Source organism: Mercenaria mercenaria, chromosome 13 (genome assembly GCF_021730395.1).
Source record: "Mercenaria mercenaria strain notata chromosome 13, MADL_Memer_1, whole genome shotgun sequence".
Taxonomy (NCBI): domain Eukaryota; kingdom Metazoa; phylum Mollusca; class Bivalvia; order Venerida; family Veneridae; genus Mercenaria; species Mercenaria mercenaria.
Genome location: NC_069373.1, coordinates 64,644,230 through 64,660,057, shown reverse-complemented (window position 1 = coordinate 64,660,057; position 15,828 = coordinate 64,644,230). Strand labels below are relative to the sequence as shown.

General features: G+C 36.7%; 1 protein-coding gene and 1 long non-coding RNA gene across 8 annotated transcripts in view; both read right to left on the bottom strand.

The window, feature by feature from the left end:
* The window catches only part of LOC123528430 (ectopic P granules protein 5 homolog), a 307,990-nt gene that overhangs the window by 215,379 nt on the left and 76,783 nt on the right, over window positions 1-15,828 (bottom strand). For all 7 annotated transcript variants that reach the window (XR_008366830.1, XR_008366831.1, XR_008366833.1 and 4 more), the window contains 4 exons: window positions 11,370-11,540; window positions 10,704-10,879; window positions 9,759-9,938; window positions 8,988-9,145 (listed from right to left, as the gene is read on the bottom strand). Coding sequence is in view for 2 of the 7 variants with exons in the window: in XM_053522064.1 (XP_053378039.1) it covers window positions 8,988-9,145; window positions 9,759-9,938; window positions 10,704-10,879; window positions 11,370-11,540 (685 nt within the window). In the remaining 5 variants the exon portion in view is untranslated. The remainder of the gene's footprint in view (window positions 1-8,987; window positions 9,146-9,758; window positions 9,939-10,703; window positions 10,880-11,369; window positions 11,541-15,828) is intronic.
* LOC128547975 (uncharacterized) lies at window positions 3,350-8,623 on the bottom strand. The gene is made up of 3 exons (XR_008366836.1): window positions 8,164-8,623; window positions 5,114-5,199; window positions 3,350-3,981 (listed from the first exon to the last, which is right to left on the bottom strand). It is a non-coding gene; the product is annotated as an uncharacterized LOC128547975 (long non-coding RNA).

Genomic DNA, 15,828 nt, shown 5'->3' with positions numbered 1-15,828 from the left:
CTCGTACAGACGGACCGATGAACGGACGGACAGGACAATCACTATATGCCTCCTGCATCAGTAGTTGCCGGGGGCATAATAAAAATTTACATAGATTTCCATTTTTGCCTGAAAATGAATTACGAATTCTAAAGAGAAGATTGACAAATCATGCTCGAAGACAGAAAATGAGATATCCATATGCTCCCGTTTTCACGAGGCATAGAAAACTCCAGGAAAGTCAACCTTTAAACAAATAATATGAAATAAGGCACTGCCTCAATCGGGAATCTATCAGACTTCAACTCATCCCTTTAACATTAAAAAAAAACTGTCTACTAGGGTGTTTAATAACAAGCAAACTGTTGAGAAGCACAATGACAGACTTAAGGTGATCACAACAGCTCACACTTTGCCCAGGTGAGCTAAAAATCATACAAACTGAAAAGTTAATAGATTGCAACTCACTGTTAACAAGACTTAACAGAAAGACACACATCAACAATCTATTTGCACCACGGCAGGTTAAGAGCTCAGTCTAGGGAGATATATTAGCCTTCTTGTGCAGGCTTGGTTTTTTCTATTTGTGTTAATTGTAATTCTGAAATTACTCGTACAACAAATCCTAATTTTGTTTTTATATACACATCAAAAAGACTTGCATTACACTTTATTTATTGAATAAACTGTTCACATGTTTAAATTTTATCTGTATACACATTTATAATGATCACAGATCACACAACTTGTTTTATCCATACATGAAATATAGCTGAACTGTGAATAACAACTTTTAAAAACAGTACTGGATGCTTTTGTCAGGCTTTGAAATAAGTATTGTCAAAATAAAGAAACGTGACTTGCTGTAATCTGTATTCTAAAATGTACAAATTTCTCTTACAACAAGAACAAATAAACAAGAGGGGCCATGATGGCCCTGTATTGCTCACCTGACATATTGATGTAGAAAGATCATCAAGATCAACATTCTGACCAAGTTACATTAAGATATGATCATAAATGTAGCCTCTAAAGAGTTAACTAGCTTTTCCTTTGATTTGACTTGGTGACCTAGTTTTTGACCCCACATGACCCAGATTCAAACTTGACTGAAAGATCATCAAGATTAACATTTTGGTGAAGTTTCATGAAGATGCAGTCATAAATGTGGCCTCTGGAGTGTTAACGAGCTGTTCCTTTGATTTGACCTAGTGACCTAATTTTTAATCCCACCTGAACTAGATTTAATTTGGCCTATAGATCATCAAGATTAAAATTCTGACAAAGTTTCATTAAGATTAAGATATGGTCATAAATTTGGCTTTTAGAGTGTAAACTAGTTTTTCCTTTGATTTGACCTAGTGACCTAGTTTTTGACCCTACATAACCCAGATTCAAACTGGACCTTGAGATCATAAAGATTAACATTCTGACCAAGTTTCATGAAGATATAGCCTTAAATGTGACCTCTACGGTGTTAACAAGCTTTTCCTTTGATTTGACTTGGTGACCTAGTTTTTGATCCAAGATAACCCAATATCAAATGTGTCCAGAATTTTATTGAGGGTAACATTCTAACCAAGTTCATAAAGATTAGGTCAAAATTGTGACCTCTAGAGTGTTAACAGTCAAATTGTTGACGACGGACGGACACAGGGCGATCACAAAAGCTCACCTTGAGCACTTTGTGCTCAGGTGAGCTAAACGCTAGAGTTGTCACAGGAGTGAAGAATTATACTCTACAATATGGCCTTATCACAGAACTAAGCCAATATCAAAGCAGCCTTTTCTTGAGCTATGACCTAATGACCTCAAATTCAATCTCTATAGTTTCATGATCCTCCGCCAAAGTGTTCTCAAGTTGTTGTATGGAAAAGGTTTAAATGTTCCAGGTCATCCTGACCTTTGGAACTCTAAATCAATACAGGTAATCTGCTGGTCAAAACCAACCTTGTACTAAATTTTGTGTTTCTCATCCCAAGCATCCTGAAGTTATTGTCCAAAAACCGTTTTAAAGAACAGTTATTTATTTTGTTGAACTTAACATCACACCGACACAGATAGGTCATATGGCGACTTTCCAGTTTTAATGGTGGAGGAAAGACCCCATGTACCCTCCGTGCATCATTTAAAGAACCGGGTCAGTATGACCTTGACCTGTGACCTAAACATCATTAGGGTCACCTGCTGGTCATAATCAACCTCCTTACAATTTTCATGATCCTAGGCACAAGCATTCTCAAGTTATAATCTGAAAAACATTTCACTGTTTTGCTTTATTGTGACCTTGACCTACTGACCTAAAAAAAAAAACTTGACCTGTATTTCATGATGTGACACCTGTGTACCAAACTTTATCATCCTAGGCTCAAGGTCTCAAGTTATCATTCGGAAACGGCTCAACTGTTCAAGGTCACTGTGACCTTGACCTTTGATCTATTGACCTCAAATTCAAACAACCTGTATTTTATCATGTTACACCTGTGTTACAAAAGCTATGATCACAGGCCAAAGCGTTTGCAAGTTATCTTGACCTTTGACCTACTGACCCCAAAGTCGAACTTGACCTGTAACTATGTACAAAAAATATTTAAAGCGGTCAAGCTTTTCATGAGTTATCACCTGGAAGCCATGAAAACCTACTGACTGAAAGACAAACAAGCTTACTACATGGGGGTATAACAGAACATTCTCTTTAAAATCTCATGAAAAATATGAGAACTAGATACCCACGGGCAATATGTCAAGCCCGCCAACTGTCAAAAGGACTGGGAGTTGTGCATGACACTCCTTGTCTCATTGAGGCAAACATTTATGCCAAATAAAAGAGATTGCAAAAAGTTACAATATAAGTTATTTACAGTAATAACAAAGGAACGTAAAATTTTAAAAAAAAAATTTAAAAAAAAAAAAATATATAAAAAAAATTCTAAGTCCACACAAAAATCCGCACCAGCAGAGATAGGTCAAAATACACCTAAACATTGGATGTAACATGCATGGTGTACTACAGAAAAGTAGTCTCGATTTTTCCCTACGACCAGTAATAAAAAAGTTACAAATGTAAGCTATTTATAGTATTAGTAACAACAAAGGGAAGTAATTCTAGGATCTTATGCATGACATTCCGTCGCATGATGATGAACAATTGTGCCAAGTTACATCAAAATCCCTCTATGCATCAAAAAGAAATGCTCCAGACAAAGTCATTTTTGTATCTGACTTTTGACCTCTAAGTGTGACCTTGACCTTAGACCTAGGGACCTGGTTCTTCCGTATGACACTCCGTCTCATGGTAGTGAACATTTGTGCCAAGTTACATCAAAGTCCATCCATGCATGAAGAAGAAATGCTCCAGACAAAGTTGTCATTCCTGTATCCTTTGACCTCTAAGTGTGACCTTGACCTTAGACCTAGGGACCTGGTTCTTGCGCATTACACTCCATCTCATGATGGTGAACAATTGTGCCAAGTAACATCAAAATCCCTCCATGCATGAAGAAGAAATGCTCCAGACAGTCATTTTTGAATTTGACCTTTGACCTGTAAGTGTGATCTTGACCTTTGAGATAGGAACCTGGGGCTTGTGCATGACATTCCGTCTCACTGAAGTTAACATTCATACCATATATAAAAACAAGATTGCTCCATGCATGTCCAAATTATGGTCCGGACAAACAAATCCGGACGGACGGACGGACGCACATATGCCGAATAGACATTTGGACAACTATGTCTTCGCTTCCACAAGCGGGCTCGACAATAACAAAACCAATGTGATAATACATTATCTCTTAAAGTAACTGAGCTTTGTCAAACACTGCTCTTCTCAAAATAAATTTAGTTTCTAAATAAATCCTGAATTCCTATCCTTAAAAGTTTTTTTTTAAGTTCCCTTGTTCTTCTGTCTTTTTATATTTGCTGGTGTTTCTTTCTTGCTTTTCAAGTATACTGGATTTGTTGACCTTCCATTTTGTAGCTGCCTGCTCTCAAGAAGTGAACCTGTAAAACAGAAAATCAAATATTGTAAATTGATAAAAAGAGACCCTAACCAACTTTCATAAAGATCCCATGAAAAATGTGACCTATAGAGTGGTCACAAGCAAAAGTTTATCGACGCACGGACGGACGACGGACGCCGCGCTATCACAAAAGCTCACCTGTCACAAAGTGACAGGTGAGCTAAAAAATCAATATCTGAGAACCCCTTCCTCCAGTCATAAATTAAACTATTTGTTGATGTGATTTTTGGGAAATGTTACCTTTCATTTTGGGATGTTGGGAAAATATAAGGATGAAAAGCCCTGCCGGCTAACAATTTCTGACAAGAAATCATTTTCAAAGTTTTTCTTTCCGGTCAGTTCTATATGGAATTAAATTCTTTGGGTAATTTTGAAAGAGGACCATCCAAAGATCATCCTGTGAAGTTTGGTGTAAATCTGCCCAGAGGTTCTGAAGAAGATTTTTTACAAATTGTTGGCATATGACGGACATCAACTCATGTTGTCACCCTGTGACAGGTGATTGAGCTAATAATTGTTTAAATTTGCATACATGTATTAAATTTTATGGTTTTGTCCAGAAATGCTTTATCATCAAGAAAATGAAATGGAGTCTTTACTAAGGTCTAAAAAAAAAATTGTTTCCGGTAACATGCTAAAATAAATTAGGTTAGGTAGGTCGGAAAAACTTTTTCTTTGGATTTTTTGAAATTATTTTTAGGGAGACTTTTTGGAAATTATTTTTGTGTCAAAAAATAAAAAATAGGGGGGGGGGTTATGCCTCTAGAGCATCAGTAAGTTGATTTATAACATCACTGTCCATGTTTAAAGCATAAAAAGTGCAGTTTTGCAACTTTTTATCAAAAAGTTGAAAAAAATGTTCTCAAAGACAAAGGCGGACGGACCGTCCATTTAGGGTCGGGCCAAAAATTTATGGTAGGTCAGGATACAGGAAACAGACAATTTTTTTTACGCCTAATGTTCCTTGATATTTGATTCTATGCACTGACTCAATCGCAAAAATCTGTTCACACAAATACTAATTAGTATACAGTATATCATACTTTTTGAATGATTGAAACTGCTTCCAACAGCTGCAACTATATAATAAAGAAACAGATTGATAGAAATACCTTATGAGCCGCAAGCAAGTGGTTTCAGTCTGTCAACAAGCACTCTGGAGCAGTACAACAATACTCTGTATAATAGACCAAGATGCCTGAAAAAAGTGAAAAGGGAGCAAATTAAGAAAACATGGACAACCAGCTGTTTTGAAATTTCAAAGGTCTAAGAGCTAATATCCTTTTCGCAGTTTTTCAATTTTCATGCCAATAAGATGACCCCAATTATATCATTGGCATGGCGGGAGAAATTTGTTAAAGTGGAATTATGGACATTTTTTAAGTAAAAATCTGGCTGAAATAAATGTGTGTGTAAACAGGGTGTAGAAAATTATAGCTTTTAACCCAATATACTAAACTATTCTTGTTAACTGTACGAAATAATAACTTTCCAAATATGACTTTTCTTATCTGGACTGGGGCGGTCATTTTAAGAAAAGTCGAACTGCACGAAAGAGTTGCTTCCCTTCAACTTCAGAAATCTTTACCTATAGGTAAGGGAGATCACTTCGTAGAAGATTGAAGAAAATAACTATTATTTTATTAGTCCATTTCTTTATTTCTAAAGCATCAATTTCAAATGCTTATGCGGCATCATCGTTGATTTAACACATTTAAATGTAACCCATGCTGGCAACCAGATAGAAAATTTTCAAAGCTTGACACCAATTTCACATGCCTGAACTTAAAGCTGAATTTTGAACCATAAAACAACTGGTCTAGCTCATACCCTCAAAATACTTCATCATATTGTTGGGGACATGCTTGACTGGGGATTCCTAGGAGAACAGGAACTGAATGCATCGGACCAAAAAGTAATGTGAGCGGCTTCAGTTTAACTTTTTTGACCAACATAAAAATTGTAGCATGTAGCTTTTTTTTCTTGTTGCTTAGTCTGAAATCATCTTGCAAATTTAGACTTTCAATTAAGAATTAGAATATCCTAAAAAATCATGCTAGAACATCAATATTGTTTGCACGGTTTTCCTGGCATACAATTTTGTTCGGTTATAACTCAAATAACCTTCAAAGTAATTCGGAACGCATCATTGATGGCGTAACTTAATTACTGGCTGAAACTAACGGCAAGGCAAATTTTCGTACCTAATATTATAAATAGCGATTCAACTGTATAAATGTACGATTAGTAAGATGCATTCTAGATTTAATTATAAGATAGACCTCTACATTTCTTTATAATCAGTAATCCATTCAATAAAAAATGGCTAACCAAAATAAGATGTTGTGTTTTCTGTTATCCTCAAATGAAAGCGAATCTACAAACATTAACAAAAAACCGCAACAATTTTGACTAAATTATTTGTATTTGCAAAATAATTGTGTGAATTTTTGATCTTAACTTGCATTCCATGAATTGACTTGCATTTAGCGAGTCCAAATTTTGAGCCTGTGATTTGTGAAAGTAATTACATCTTCTGCATGATTATGGTTCTGACTAACTCTTAAACTCTTGCATTATGGAACAGTTTGAATTCAATTCCTTCATAATTTTGACCAATAATTGAGCATGCTTCAGAACTCCAGATTAAGGGCTGTATTTTTGTAATTACAAACTTGTTAGGGATCAGATATGACTTTATTTTAAAATGTGGATGTATCAATAAGAATTTATTTTAAAATGTGGTTGTATCAGTAGGACATGTAAACAGTATTACATATATTCCAAAGAAAGATCGAGCCGAATTGCATGTCTGCGCCAAGTTGCACTTATCAACGCTATCCTGACTGTTGACAATTTGCACGGTGTCAAGTGAGTGTGGAATAAACGAAACAAACGCCAATAGCATAATGTAATGCATTAACACATAATTTTTTTGGACTTCAAAAATTATGCGTCATAAAAATCTGAAAAGGGGAAATAATTCTACCAAAACTGAAGGCAACCAAGTTATTTTTTATTTCAATTTGTGTCATATGAACAGATGAACCAATTTGGAAAGAAATATCTTTACTATTTTTCAAAAAATGTTAGTTTTTATGTTGAAAGCCCGATTGGGCAATGTTTCCAGCCTGTTTAAAATCTATATTTTTTTCTATAAGCCGATCCGATTCCCTATATTTAGGCCGAGCACAGCTTATCGGCAGAATCATAAGCTCAACTCAATCACTGTGTCAGTGTTCGAAATTTGCGGTAGTCCGACAGCCTGTGGCTACCAAATTTCAACTCGGGCTATCGATTTTCCGCAGGTACAAGCCCGACCAGGCTACTAAATTTTCCTATAAATTTGTTTTAAAAATCATGCTAATTAAACGAACTCGTACAGCATGGTGATTTCATATGATCTCCATTAATAAACACTAAGAAGACATCACGCATCGTCCAGACTGAGGAATGCTTATTGAATTGTTGTGGTTTTTTTTGCACTCTCACGTGTTGACAATCAAACACGAAGTGTCAAAGATGTAATCACAGCGCTAATTGGCTGAATACAATCACCTCTCACAAGTACCTGCAGTAGGCAGAGCTTAAATTATGCTATCAGTGTGTGTGTAAATGTGTATTCAGCACTCGTTATTATATCTTGCAAATTGTCAAAAGTCCGAGTAGCAGTAATTGGCAAGTGCGATCTTAAAAAAAATCGGGCGTTATAGTTTACAAAATGTTAAATGGTGCAAATTAAGTATTTTATATTTTAAGGTGTTAAAGTTCGGGGTAGTGAAATTAGTGTCGGGCTAGTCCAAATAATTGTACTCGAGAGTTGAATATATATTTTTTTTTGACTTGTCGATATCCGCCTCCTCTAGACAGACAACGTAAAATATCAAAATGTAATATCGGCCTACTCCAGGTCTCATTATTTAGACTAAGTGTCAGGCTTGGAAAATTTCCTATCTGGTAGCCCAAATGGTCTAGTGGATTCAAATCTGAATTTCGCACACTGCTGTGTATACATGCAGTGAGCCTTAAGAAATAATAATCTAAAAGGCCTATTTCAAATTGATGAATAAATAAAAATGTAAAAAATAAGGAATTTCTATGCTATTTATGGGTGGGGTGTTTGTTTACATTATTATTATACAATGGAAAGTTAGTTACTGACGTTTCTAAAATTGTCAACTGGCCAACCATGCACATGCTGTACTGGAGTGCCGTCCATATTCTATATAAAAGTAAAATAATTCCATTAATCAGTCATGCCTGCAAGTAAAATCACGGATTTCTTAATTTTAAAAATTCAATATAGGCTTAGTAACAGAGAAGTTCAAAGAAACTAAAGTACCGGAAAGGAATTAAAATACGATCTGAAAAGCGACACAAAGGTGAATCTATTCTCTCATTCCCCGAGCTGAAGAACTCGTTGGAGAATGTTTTTGTTTCCTCAAATTTTCAAAATGTCGGCGCCAGTGTAACGTGTATCCACTCTCACTCTAAATATAAAAATGTTCAAAATGTCGCCGTTTCAAAATGCTACTCAGTATGGAATAAAGCATGTTTGTATCACAAATTATATCAGTGTAGTCACGTTACCGGCTGATTAGCTTCTGACGCAACAAAATTAACAGCTTACTTTGAATATTCTTTCGGGTCGCAGACATCTTATTGTGCGGATATTGCGTTTCCCCTACTGATCTGACGGACGCTTATTAACATTAACGAAGACCGTGATATCCCGAATTTCATCGGGGTCGTCGCACGCCCATGGTCTAAACCGGAACTCCATATTTTTTTATTTGGATAGTATGTGTTGTTTGGATACCCTCGTATGTTACCGTAGTGGGATTCGATCCCGATTTTCGTCGCTTTGCGACGAAAATCGGTAAGATCAATTCCCTATTAAACCTTTAGCCTGCTGTCTGGATTCCACATATACTGTTACTGTCAAAATGTTGGGCAAAATTAGGAAACAATTACAATCATACAAACCTCAGTCCTAAAGCTTCAGGTGAAGTTCTTCCATGTAGCAGACATTTAGGGTCACCTGACTGCAGGAACCAGGAACCAGCATTCTTATAGTGGTCTGGTGACAGATGTTTCCATTTGAATGTCTGAGCTTGTAATAACAACTGCTGAATATCTGGGTTCTAAAATGTAACAGTCATATACGTGACTCCAGTCTTTTTGAAAACACAAAAGAAATATTATCATTAACAAGAAGTGCATTTGACAAACATGTAAGTCATCAGAGTGACATATCTGACAGAAATATTTAAAACCAGGTTGTAAAACTGAGTACTTATTAATGTCTACGTAGGGTCTGAGTAACTAAGAACTATGATTTAGGCTTTAATACATCTCTTGCTAATTATTCAAAAATCTTTTGATGGGTGACACAGTTATAGCTTGGACATAAAATTGAGCCTATAAACTTTTGACTCAAAAATAAGACCCCAACTATGTGTTCTGCTTGAAATATCATTACTTTGTCACAGGATGTATTTCAATCTCAAGAAGTTTCATAAAAAGGGTAAAAGTGAGAGTTGCTCAAAACTGTATCAACATGATAAGCTATCCTTATGCTTAATTTTGGAAGTTCTTGCCATCAAATATATATTACTGAATCTTGTGGAAAAGACCCCACAGCAATTTTTAAAACAGTTTTGTAATCAATTTACAAGGTTTATATTTAGAAGAATATTACCATATTTACAGCTTATCTGCATAATCAAGCTCTGCGAAGTCAAAATTAAAAGTTACCTCGACGTGTTTGTTCTCTGTAAATGCCTGGATAAGGAGTATATACAGACACCCCTCATACCTGACCTGGTGGTTGAGATCAAAATATGACTCGTACCACTTTGACACTTGTTGCCAGTTTATCACAGCAACGATATCTGCTACAAGATTAAACCCGAGGCTGCATCCTTGTTCCTTCAACTGAAAGTATTAACAATAACATTTTCAATTTTTCTCTGAAGCAGTTGATGTTTTTTGTTTTTGGATTTAACGTCGCACCGACACATGATAGGTCATATGGCGACTTTCCAGCTTTAATGGTGGAGGAAGACCCCAGGTGCCCCTCCGTGCATTATTTCATCACGAGCGGGCACCTGGGTAGAACCACCGACCTTCCGTAAGCCAGCTGGATAGCTTCCTCACATGAAGAATTCAATGCCCTGAGTGGGGCTCGAACCCACATTGATGAAGGGCAAGTGATTTGAAGTCAGCGACGTTAACCACTCGGCCACGGAGGCCCCTCTCAAGCAGTTGAAGGCAAGATTAAGTCAGCAAAGATTGAAACAAAATGCTTTTTCTGGATCTGTACGTCTGATGGTTTCTGTGTTCACAAGCCATATTAATGAAACTGAAAAGTCCATATACGGCCGCAACAGGCCAAGATGATATCAAATGAGGATTCTGTTTCATATGGTCTCCAGCCATATTCAAGTTGATATTAATTAAGGGCTCTTGACTGTTTATCAAACTTAAATGCTTGATAAAATATTCAAGTCTCTTCAATTCCTGTGTCATATCATTCCCTAATATAAGTAAAAATAAAAAGGCTAAAAAGCTATAATATATATAAAAAAAAAACTATGAGAGGATGTAACAAATTTGAGAAGGAAGGTTCATATGTAACAGCTATGTAAATAAGTAATTTTATAATTTCCAGAAACTATTACAATGAACTTAGTAACTCACCCCTGCCATAGTTTCCATAATATGTATGTTTGGTAGTAACTGTTTCCATGGTAATTGTACAAACTCCATGTTGAACACAGAAACAACGTCTGCTGACACGTCTGGCTTACATAACACAGTTGCAAAATGTAACCATGACAGAGACAGGAAGTCACTGTAAAATCTACCACGAATATCTGAAATAAACAAATTATGCTACTAAAATTCCTTTTTTTCAATCAAACTTGAAAAGTCCACAGTCTGTGAGCTTATGCAAATATATATATATTATATATATATTCTTGCCAATATTTTTCACTTCCCAATAAGTATTGGAAGTGTAATACTGTAAAATAATAAATATTTGTTGGGGACTGGTTTTCATGTATTTCTTGGCTGCATCAAACCATAAGCAAACAAATAAATTTCACATTCATTTTATTTTCAGAAGTCAGAATCCACAAATTCATAATTCCACGAAACAGTTGTTTTGGTAAAAACTACAAAATTTCATGCCCACAAAATTAAATGATTTGACAGTAAAACAAAACAAAAACAGCATTATTCTCGTTGAGCCAGATGTTTAATAGGAACCAAACCTTTTTCAAAATTGTTTTAAAATTGTTTATCATAGTATCAAACCTACACATGTGGAACGTTTAAGTCACTGAGTAAATTTAGAATTACCTTCAGTTTTATGATGGGCAAATGCAACAAAATGTGCAAGAGCTTTGACCATGTGGGAAGCGGAGTCTCTGTCACCAGCTATCCATGGCTGACTGACAACTTTCTTTGTCACCACAGTCTGTAACCAGGGTGCAAAACTTTCCTGTACACTCTGCCAGACAAGCTCTATACCTGAATAACAAATATAATACATGCAGTTGGTTACCTCTGTGCATAAAGTGGGTAACTCTTTGACATAAAGAAGCAGATATCCTCTTTTTGCACTGAAGTGACATAATTATAAACTTTGTCAACATCACCCTCTTTTTGCGCTGTAGTGACATAATTATAAACTTTGTCAACATCACCTTTGAATATTACTTTCTCACCTATGTACAAAACAACTTGCACATTAATAAAGAAGTCAATACAACAGTCTCGCGGTGAAGTGACATAATGCATTCTTATCAATGCAGGCAATTCCAAAGCATTTTCATAGTAAATAAATCTCTTTACATCAACTTCATACAGCAATCAAGTTTCAGTCTTCCTACAGGTGCTATGTTTTCAAAATTGTGGATTGTTTTTAACCTTAAAAGTCTATCTCCTTGTTTTATTCAACAATTTAACATTAGATAATAAAAGAATCTTCTAATCTGTTTAGCATGGACAGAAAAGACTACCACAAAAATTATACAAAATATTTGACCAAAGATATTCATTTCCATTGGAGTTTGAGGTTCATTCTTGAAATTCTCTTATAGAAATAAGTAGGTGAAGTCTGCAAACTGAACTTAACACGAGGACCATGATGGTCCTGAATCGCTCACCTTTTCCCACATGATCCAGTTTTGAGTATGACGTTGTTTTTTCTATTATTTGACATAGTGACCTAGTTTTTGAGCTCATGTGACCCAGTTTTGAACTTGACCTAGATATTATCAAGATAAAAATTCTGACCAATTTTCATGAAGATCCATTGAAAAATATGGTCTCTAGAGAGGTCGCAAGGTTTTTCTATTATTTGACCTATTGCCCTAGTTTTTTAAGGCACGTGACCCAGTTTCAAACTTGACCTAGATATCATCAAGGTGAACATTCTGACCAGTTTTCATGAAGATCCATTCAAGGGTATGGCCTCTAGAGAGATCACAAGGTTTTTCTATTTCAAGACCTACTGACCTAGTTTTTGATCGCAGTTGACCCAGTTTCAAACTTGACCTAGGTATCATCAAGATAAACATTCAGACCAACTTTCATACAGATCCCATGAAAAATATGGCCTCTAGAGAGGTCACAACGTTTTTTCATTATTTGACCTACTGACCTACTTTTTGAGGGCACGGACCAACTTTCGAATTTGACCTAGATATCATCAAGATGAACATTCTGACCAATTTTTATGGAGATCCATTCACAAGTATGGCCTCTAGAGAGGTCACAAGGTTTTTCTATTTTTAGACCTAATGACCGAGTTTTTGACCGCACATGACCCTGTTTCGAACTTGACCTAGATATCATCAAGATGAACATTCAGACCAACTTTCATGCAGATCCCATGGAAAATATGGCCTGTAGAGAGGTCACAAGGTTTTTCTATTATTTCACCTACTGACCTAGTTTTTGAAGGCACGTGACCCAGTTTCGAACTTGACCTAGATATCATCAAGGTGAACATTCTGACCAATTTTCATGAAGATTTCATGAAATATATGGCCTTTAGAGAGGTCACAAGGTTTTTCTATTTTTAGATCTACTGACCTAGTTTTTGACCGCACGTGACCCAGTTTCGAACTTGACCTAGATATCATCAAGATGAACATTCAGACCAACTTTCCTACAGATCCCATGAAAAAAAATGGCCTTTAGAGAGGTCACAAGGTTTTTCTATTATTTGACCTACTGACCTACCTAGGTTTGACGGCACGTGACCCAGTTTCGAACTTGACCTAGATATCATCAAGGTGAACGTTCTGACAAATTTTCATGAAGATCTTGTGAAATATATGGCCTCTAGAAAGGTCACAAGGTTTTTCTATTTTTAGACCTACTGACCTAGTTTTTGACCGCAGGTGACCCAGTTTCGAACTTGGCCTAGATATCATCAAGGTGAACATTCTGACCAATTTTCATGAAGATCTTGTGAAACATATGGCCTGTAGAGAGGTCACAAGGTTTTTCTATTTTTAGACCTACTGACCTAGTTTTTGACCGCACGTGACCCAGTTTCGAATTTGACCTAGACATCATCAAGGTGAACATTCTGACCAATTTTCATGAAGATCCATTGAAAATTATGGCCTCTAGAGAGGTCACAAGGTTTTTCTATTTTTAGACCTACTGACCTAGTTTTTGATGGCACGTGACCCAGTTTAGAACTTGACCTAGAATTTACCAAGATGAACATTCTGACCTATTTTCATAAAGATCCCATGAAAAATGTGACCTCTAGAGATGTCACAAGGAAAAGTTTACGCACGCACGGACGACGGACACCGCGCGATCACAAAAGCTCACCTTGTCACTTTGTGACAGGTGAGCTAAAAATTAGAGCTATCACTAAAGGTGATGAATGTACCCCCACATGCACTGACACAGTACATTGCAATTTGACGCACACAAGATTGCATGATTATGTGGACTGTATGTATATAGACTGTATGTATACAGTATAGTAACAACAAGAGCTGTCTCCATAGGATGACACATGCCCCCGATGGCACTTCGAATGAATAGTTATGGCCGATGTTAAAGTTTAGGATCTTTGACCTACGGACCTGGGTCTTGCGCGCGACACGTCGTCTTACTGTGCCACACATTCATGCGTAGTTATTTTAAAATCCATGCATGAATGACAAAGATATGGACCGGACACGCCCATCATTGCACTATCATGAAGTATGACCTTTAATGTCTAAGTGTGACCTTGACTTTTGAGCTACGGACCTGGGTCTTGCGCGCAACACATCGTCTTACTGTGGTACACATTCATGCCCAATAATTTTAAAATCCATGCATGAATGACAAAGATATGGACCGGACACGCCCATCAATGCACTATCATGAAATATGACCTTTAACGTCTAAGTGTGACCTTGACCTTTGAGCTACAGACCTGGGTCTTGCGCGCGACACATCGTCTTACTGTGCCACACATTTATGCGTAGTTACTTGAAAATCCATCCATGGATGACAAAGATATGGACCGGACACACCCATCAATGCACTATCATGAAAAATGACCTTTAACGTCTAAGTGTGACCTTGACCTTTGAGCTACAGACCTGGGTCTTGTGCGCGACACGTCGTCTTACTGTGGTGCACATTCATGCCAAGTTATTTGAAAATCCATCCATGGATGACAAAGATATGGACCGGACACGAAATTGCGGACAGACCTACAGACGGTTCAAAAACTATATGCCTCCGAAGTCCCTTCGGGGGCATAAAAAACGAAGTCCCATAACTATTCAGAATATTTATCTAAACAAGAGGACCATGATGGTCCTGAATCGCTCACCTGTCCCAACATGACCCAGTTTTGAACTGAGTATGACGTCATTTTTTTTCTATTATTTGACATAGTGACCTAGTTTTTGAGCTCATGTAACCCAGTTTTGAACCTGACCTAGATATCATCAAGATGAACATTCAGACCAACTTTCATACAGATCCCATGAAAAATATGGCCTCTAGAGAGGTCACAAGGCTTTTTCATTATTTGACCTACTGACCTAGTTATTGACGGCACGTGACCCAGTTTCAAATTTGACCTAGATATCATCAAGATGAACATTCTGACCAATTTTCATGAAGATCCATTCAAAAGTATGGCCTCTAGAGAGGTCACAAGCTTTTTCTATTTTTAGACCTAATGACCAAGTTTTTGATTGCAGCTGACCCAGTTTCGAAATTATTCTAGATATCATCAAGATGAACAGTCAGACCAACTTTTATACAGATCCCATGAAAAATATGGCCTCTAGAGAGGTCACAAAGTTTTTCTATTATTTGACCTACTGACCTAGTTTTTGAAGGCACATGACCCAGTTTCAAACTTGAACTAGATATCATCAACGTGAACATTCTGACCAGTTTTCATGAAGATCTTGTGAAAAATATGGCCTCTAGAGAGGTCACAAAGTTTTTCTATTTTTAGACCTACTGACCTAGTTTTTAACCACAGTTGACCCAGTTTCGAACTTGGCCTAGATATCATCAAGATGAACATTCAGACGAACCTTCATATAGTTCCCATGAAAAATATGGCTTCTAGAGAGGTCACAAGGTTTTTTTATTATTTGACCTACTGACCTTGTTATTGACGGCACGTGACCCAGTTTCAAACTTGACCTAGATATCATCAAGGTGAACATTCTGACCAATTTTCATGAAGATCCATTCAAAAGTATGACCTCTAGAGAGGTCACAAGGTTTTTCTATTTTTAGACCTAATGACCTAGTTTTTGACCGCAGCTGA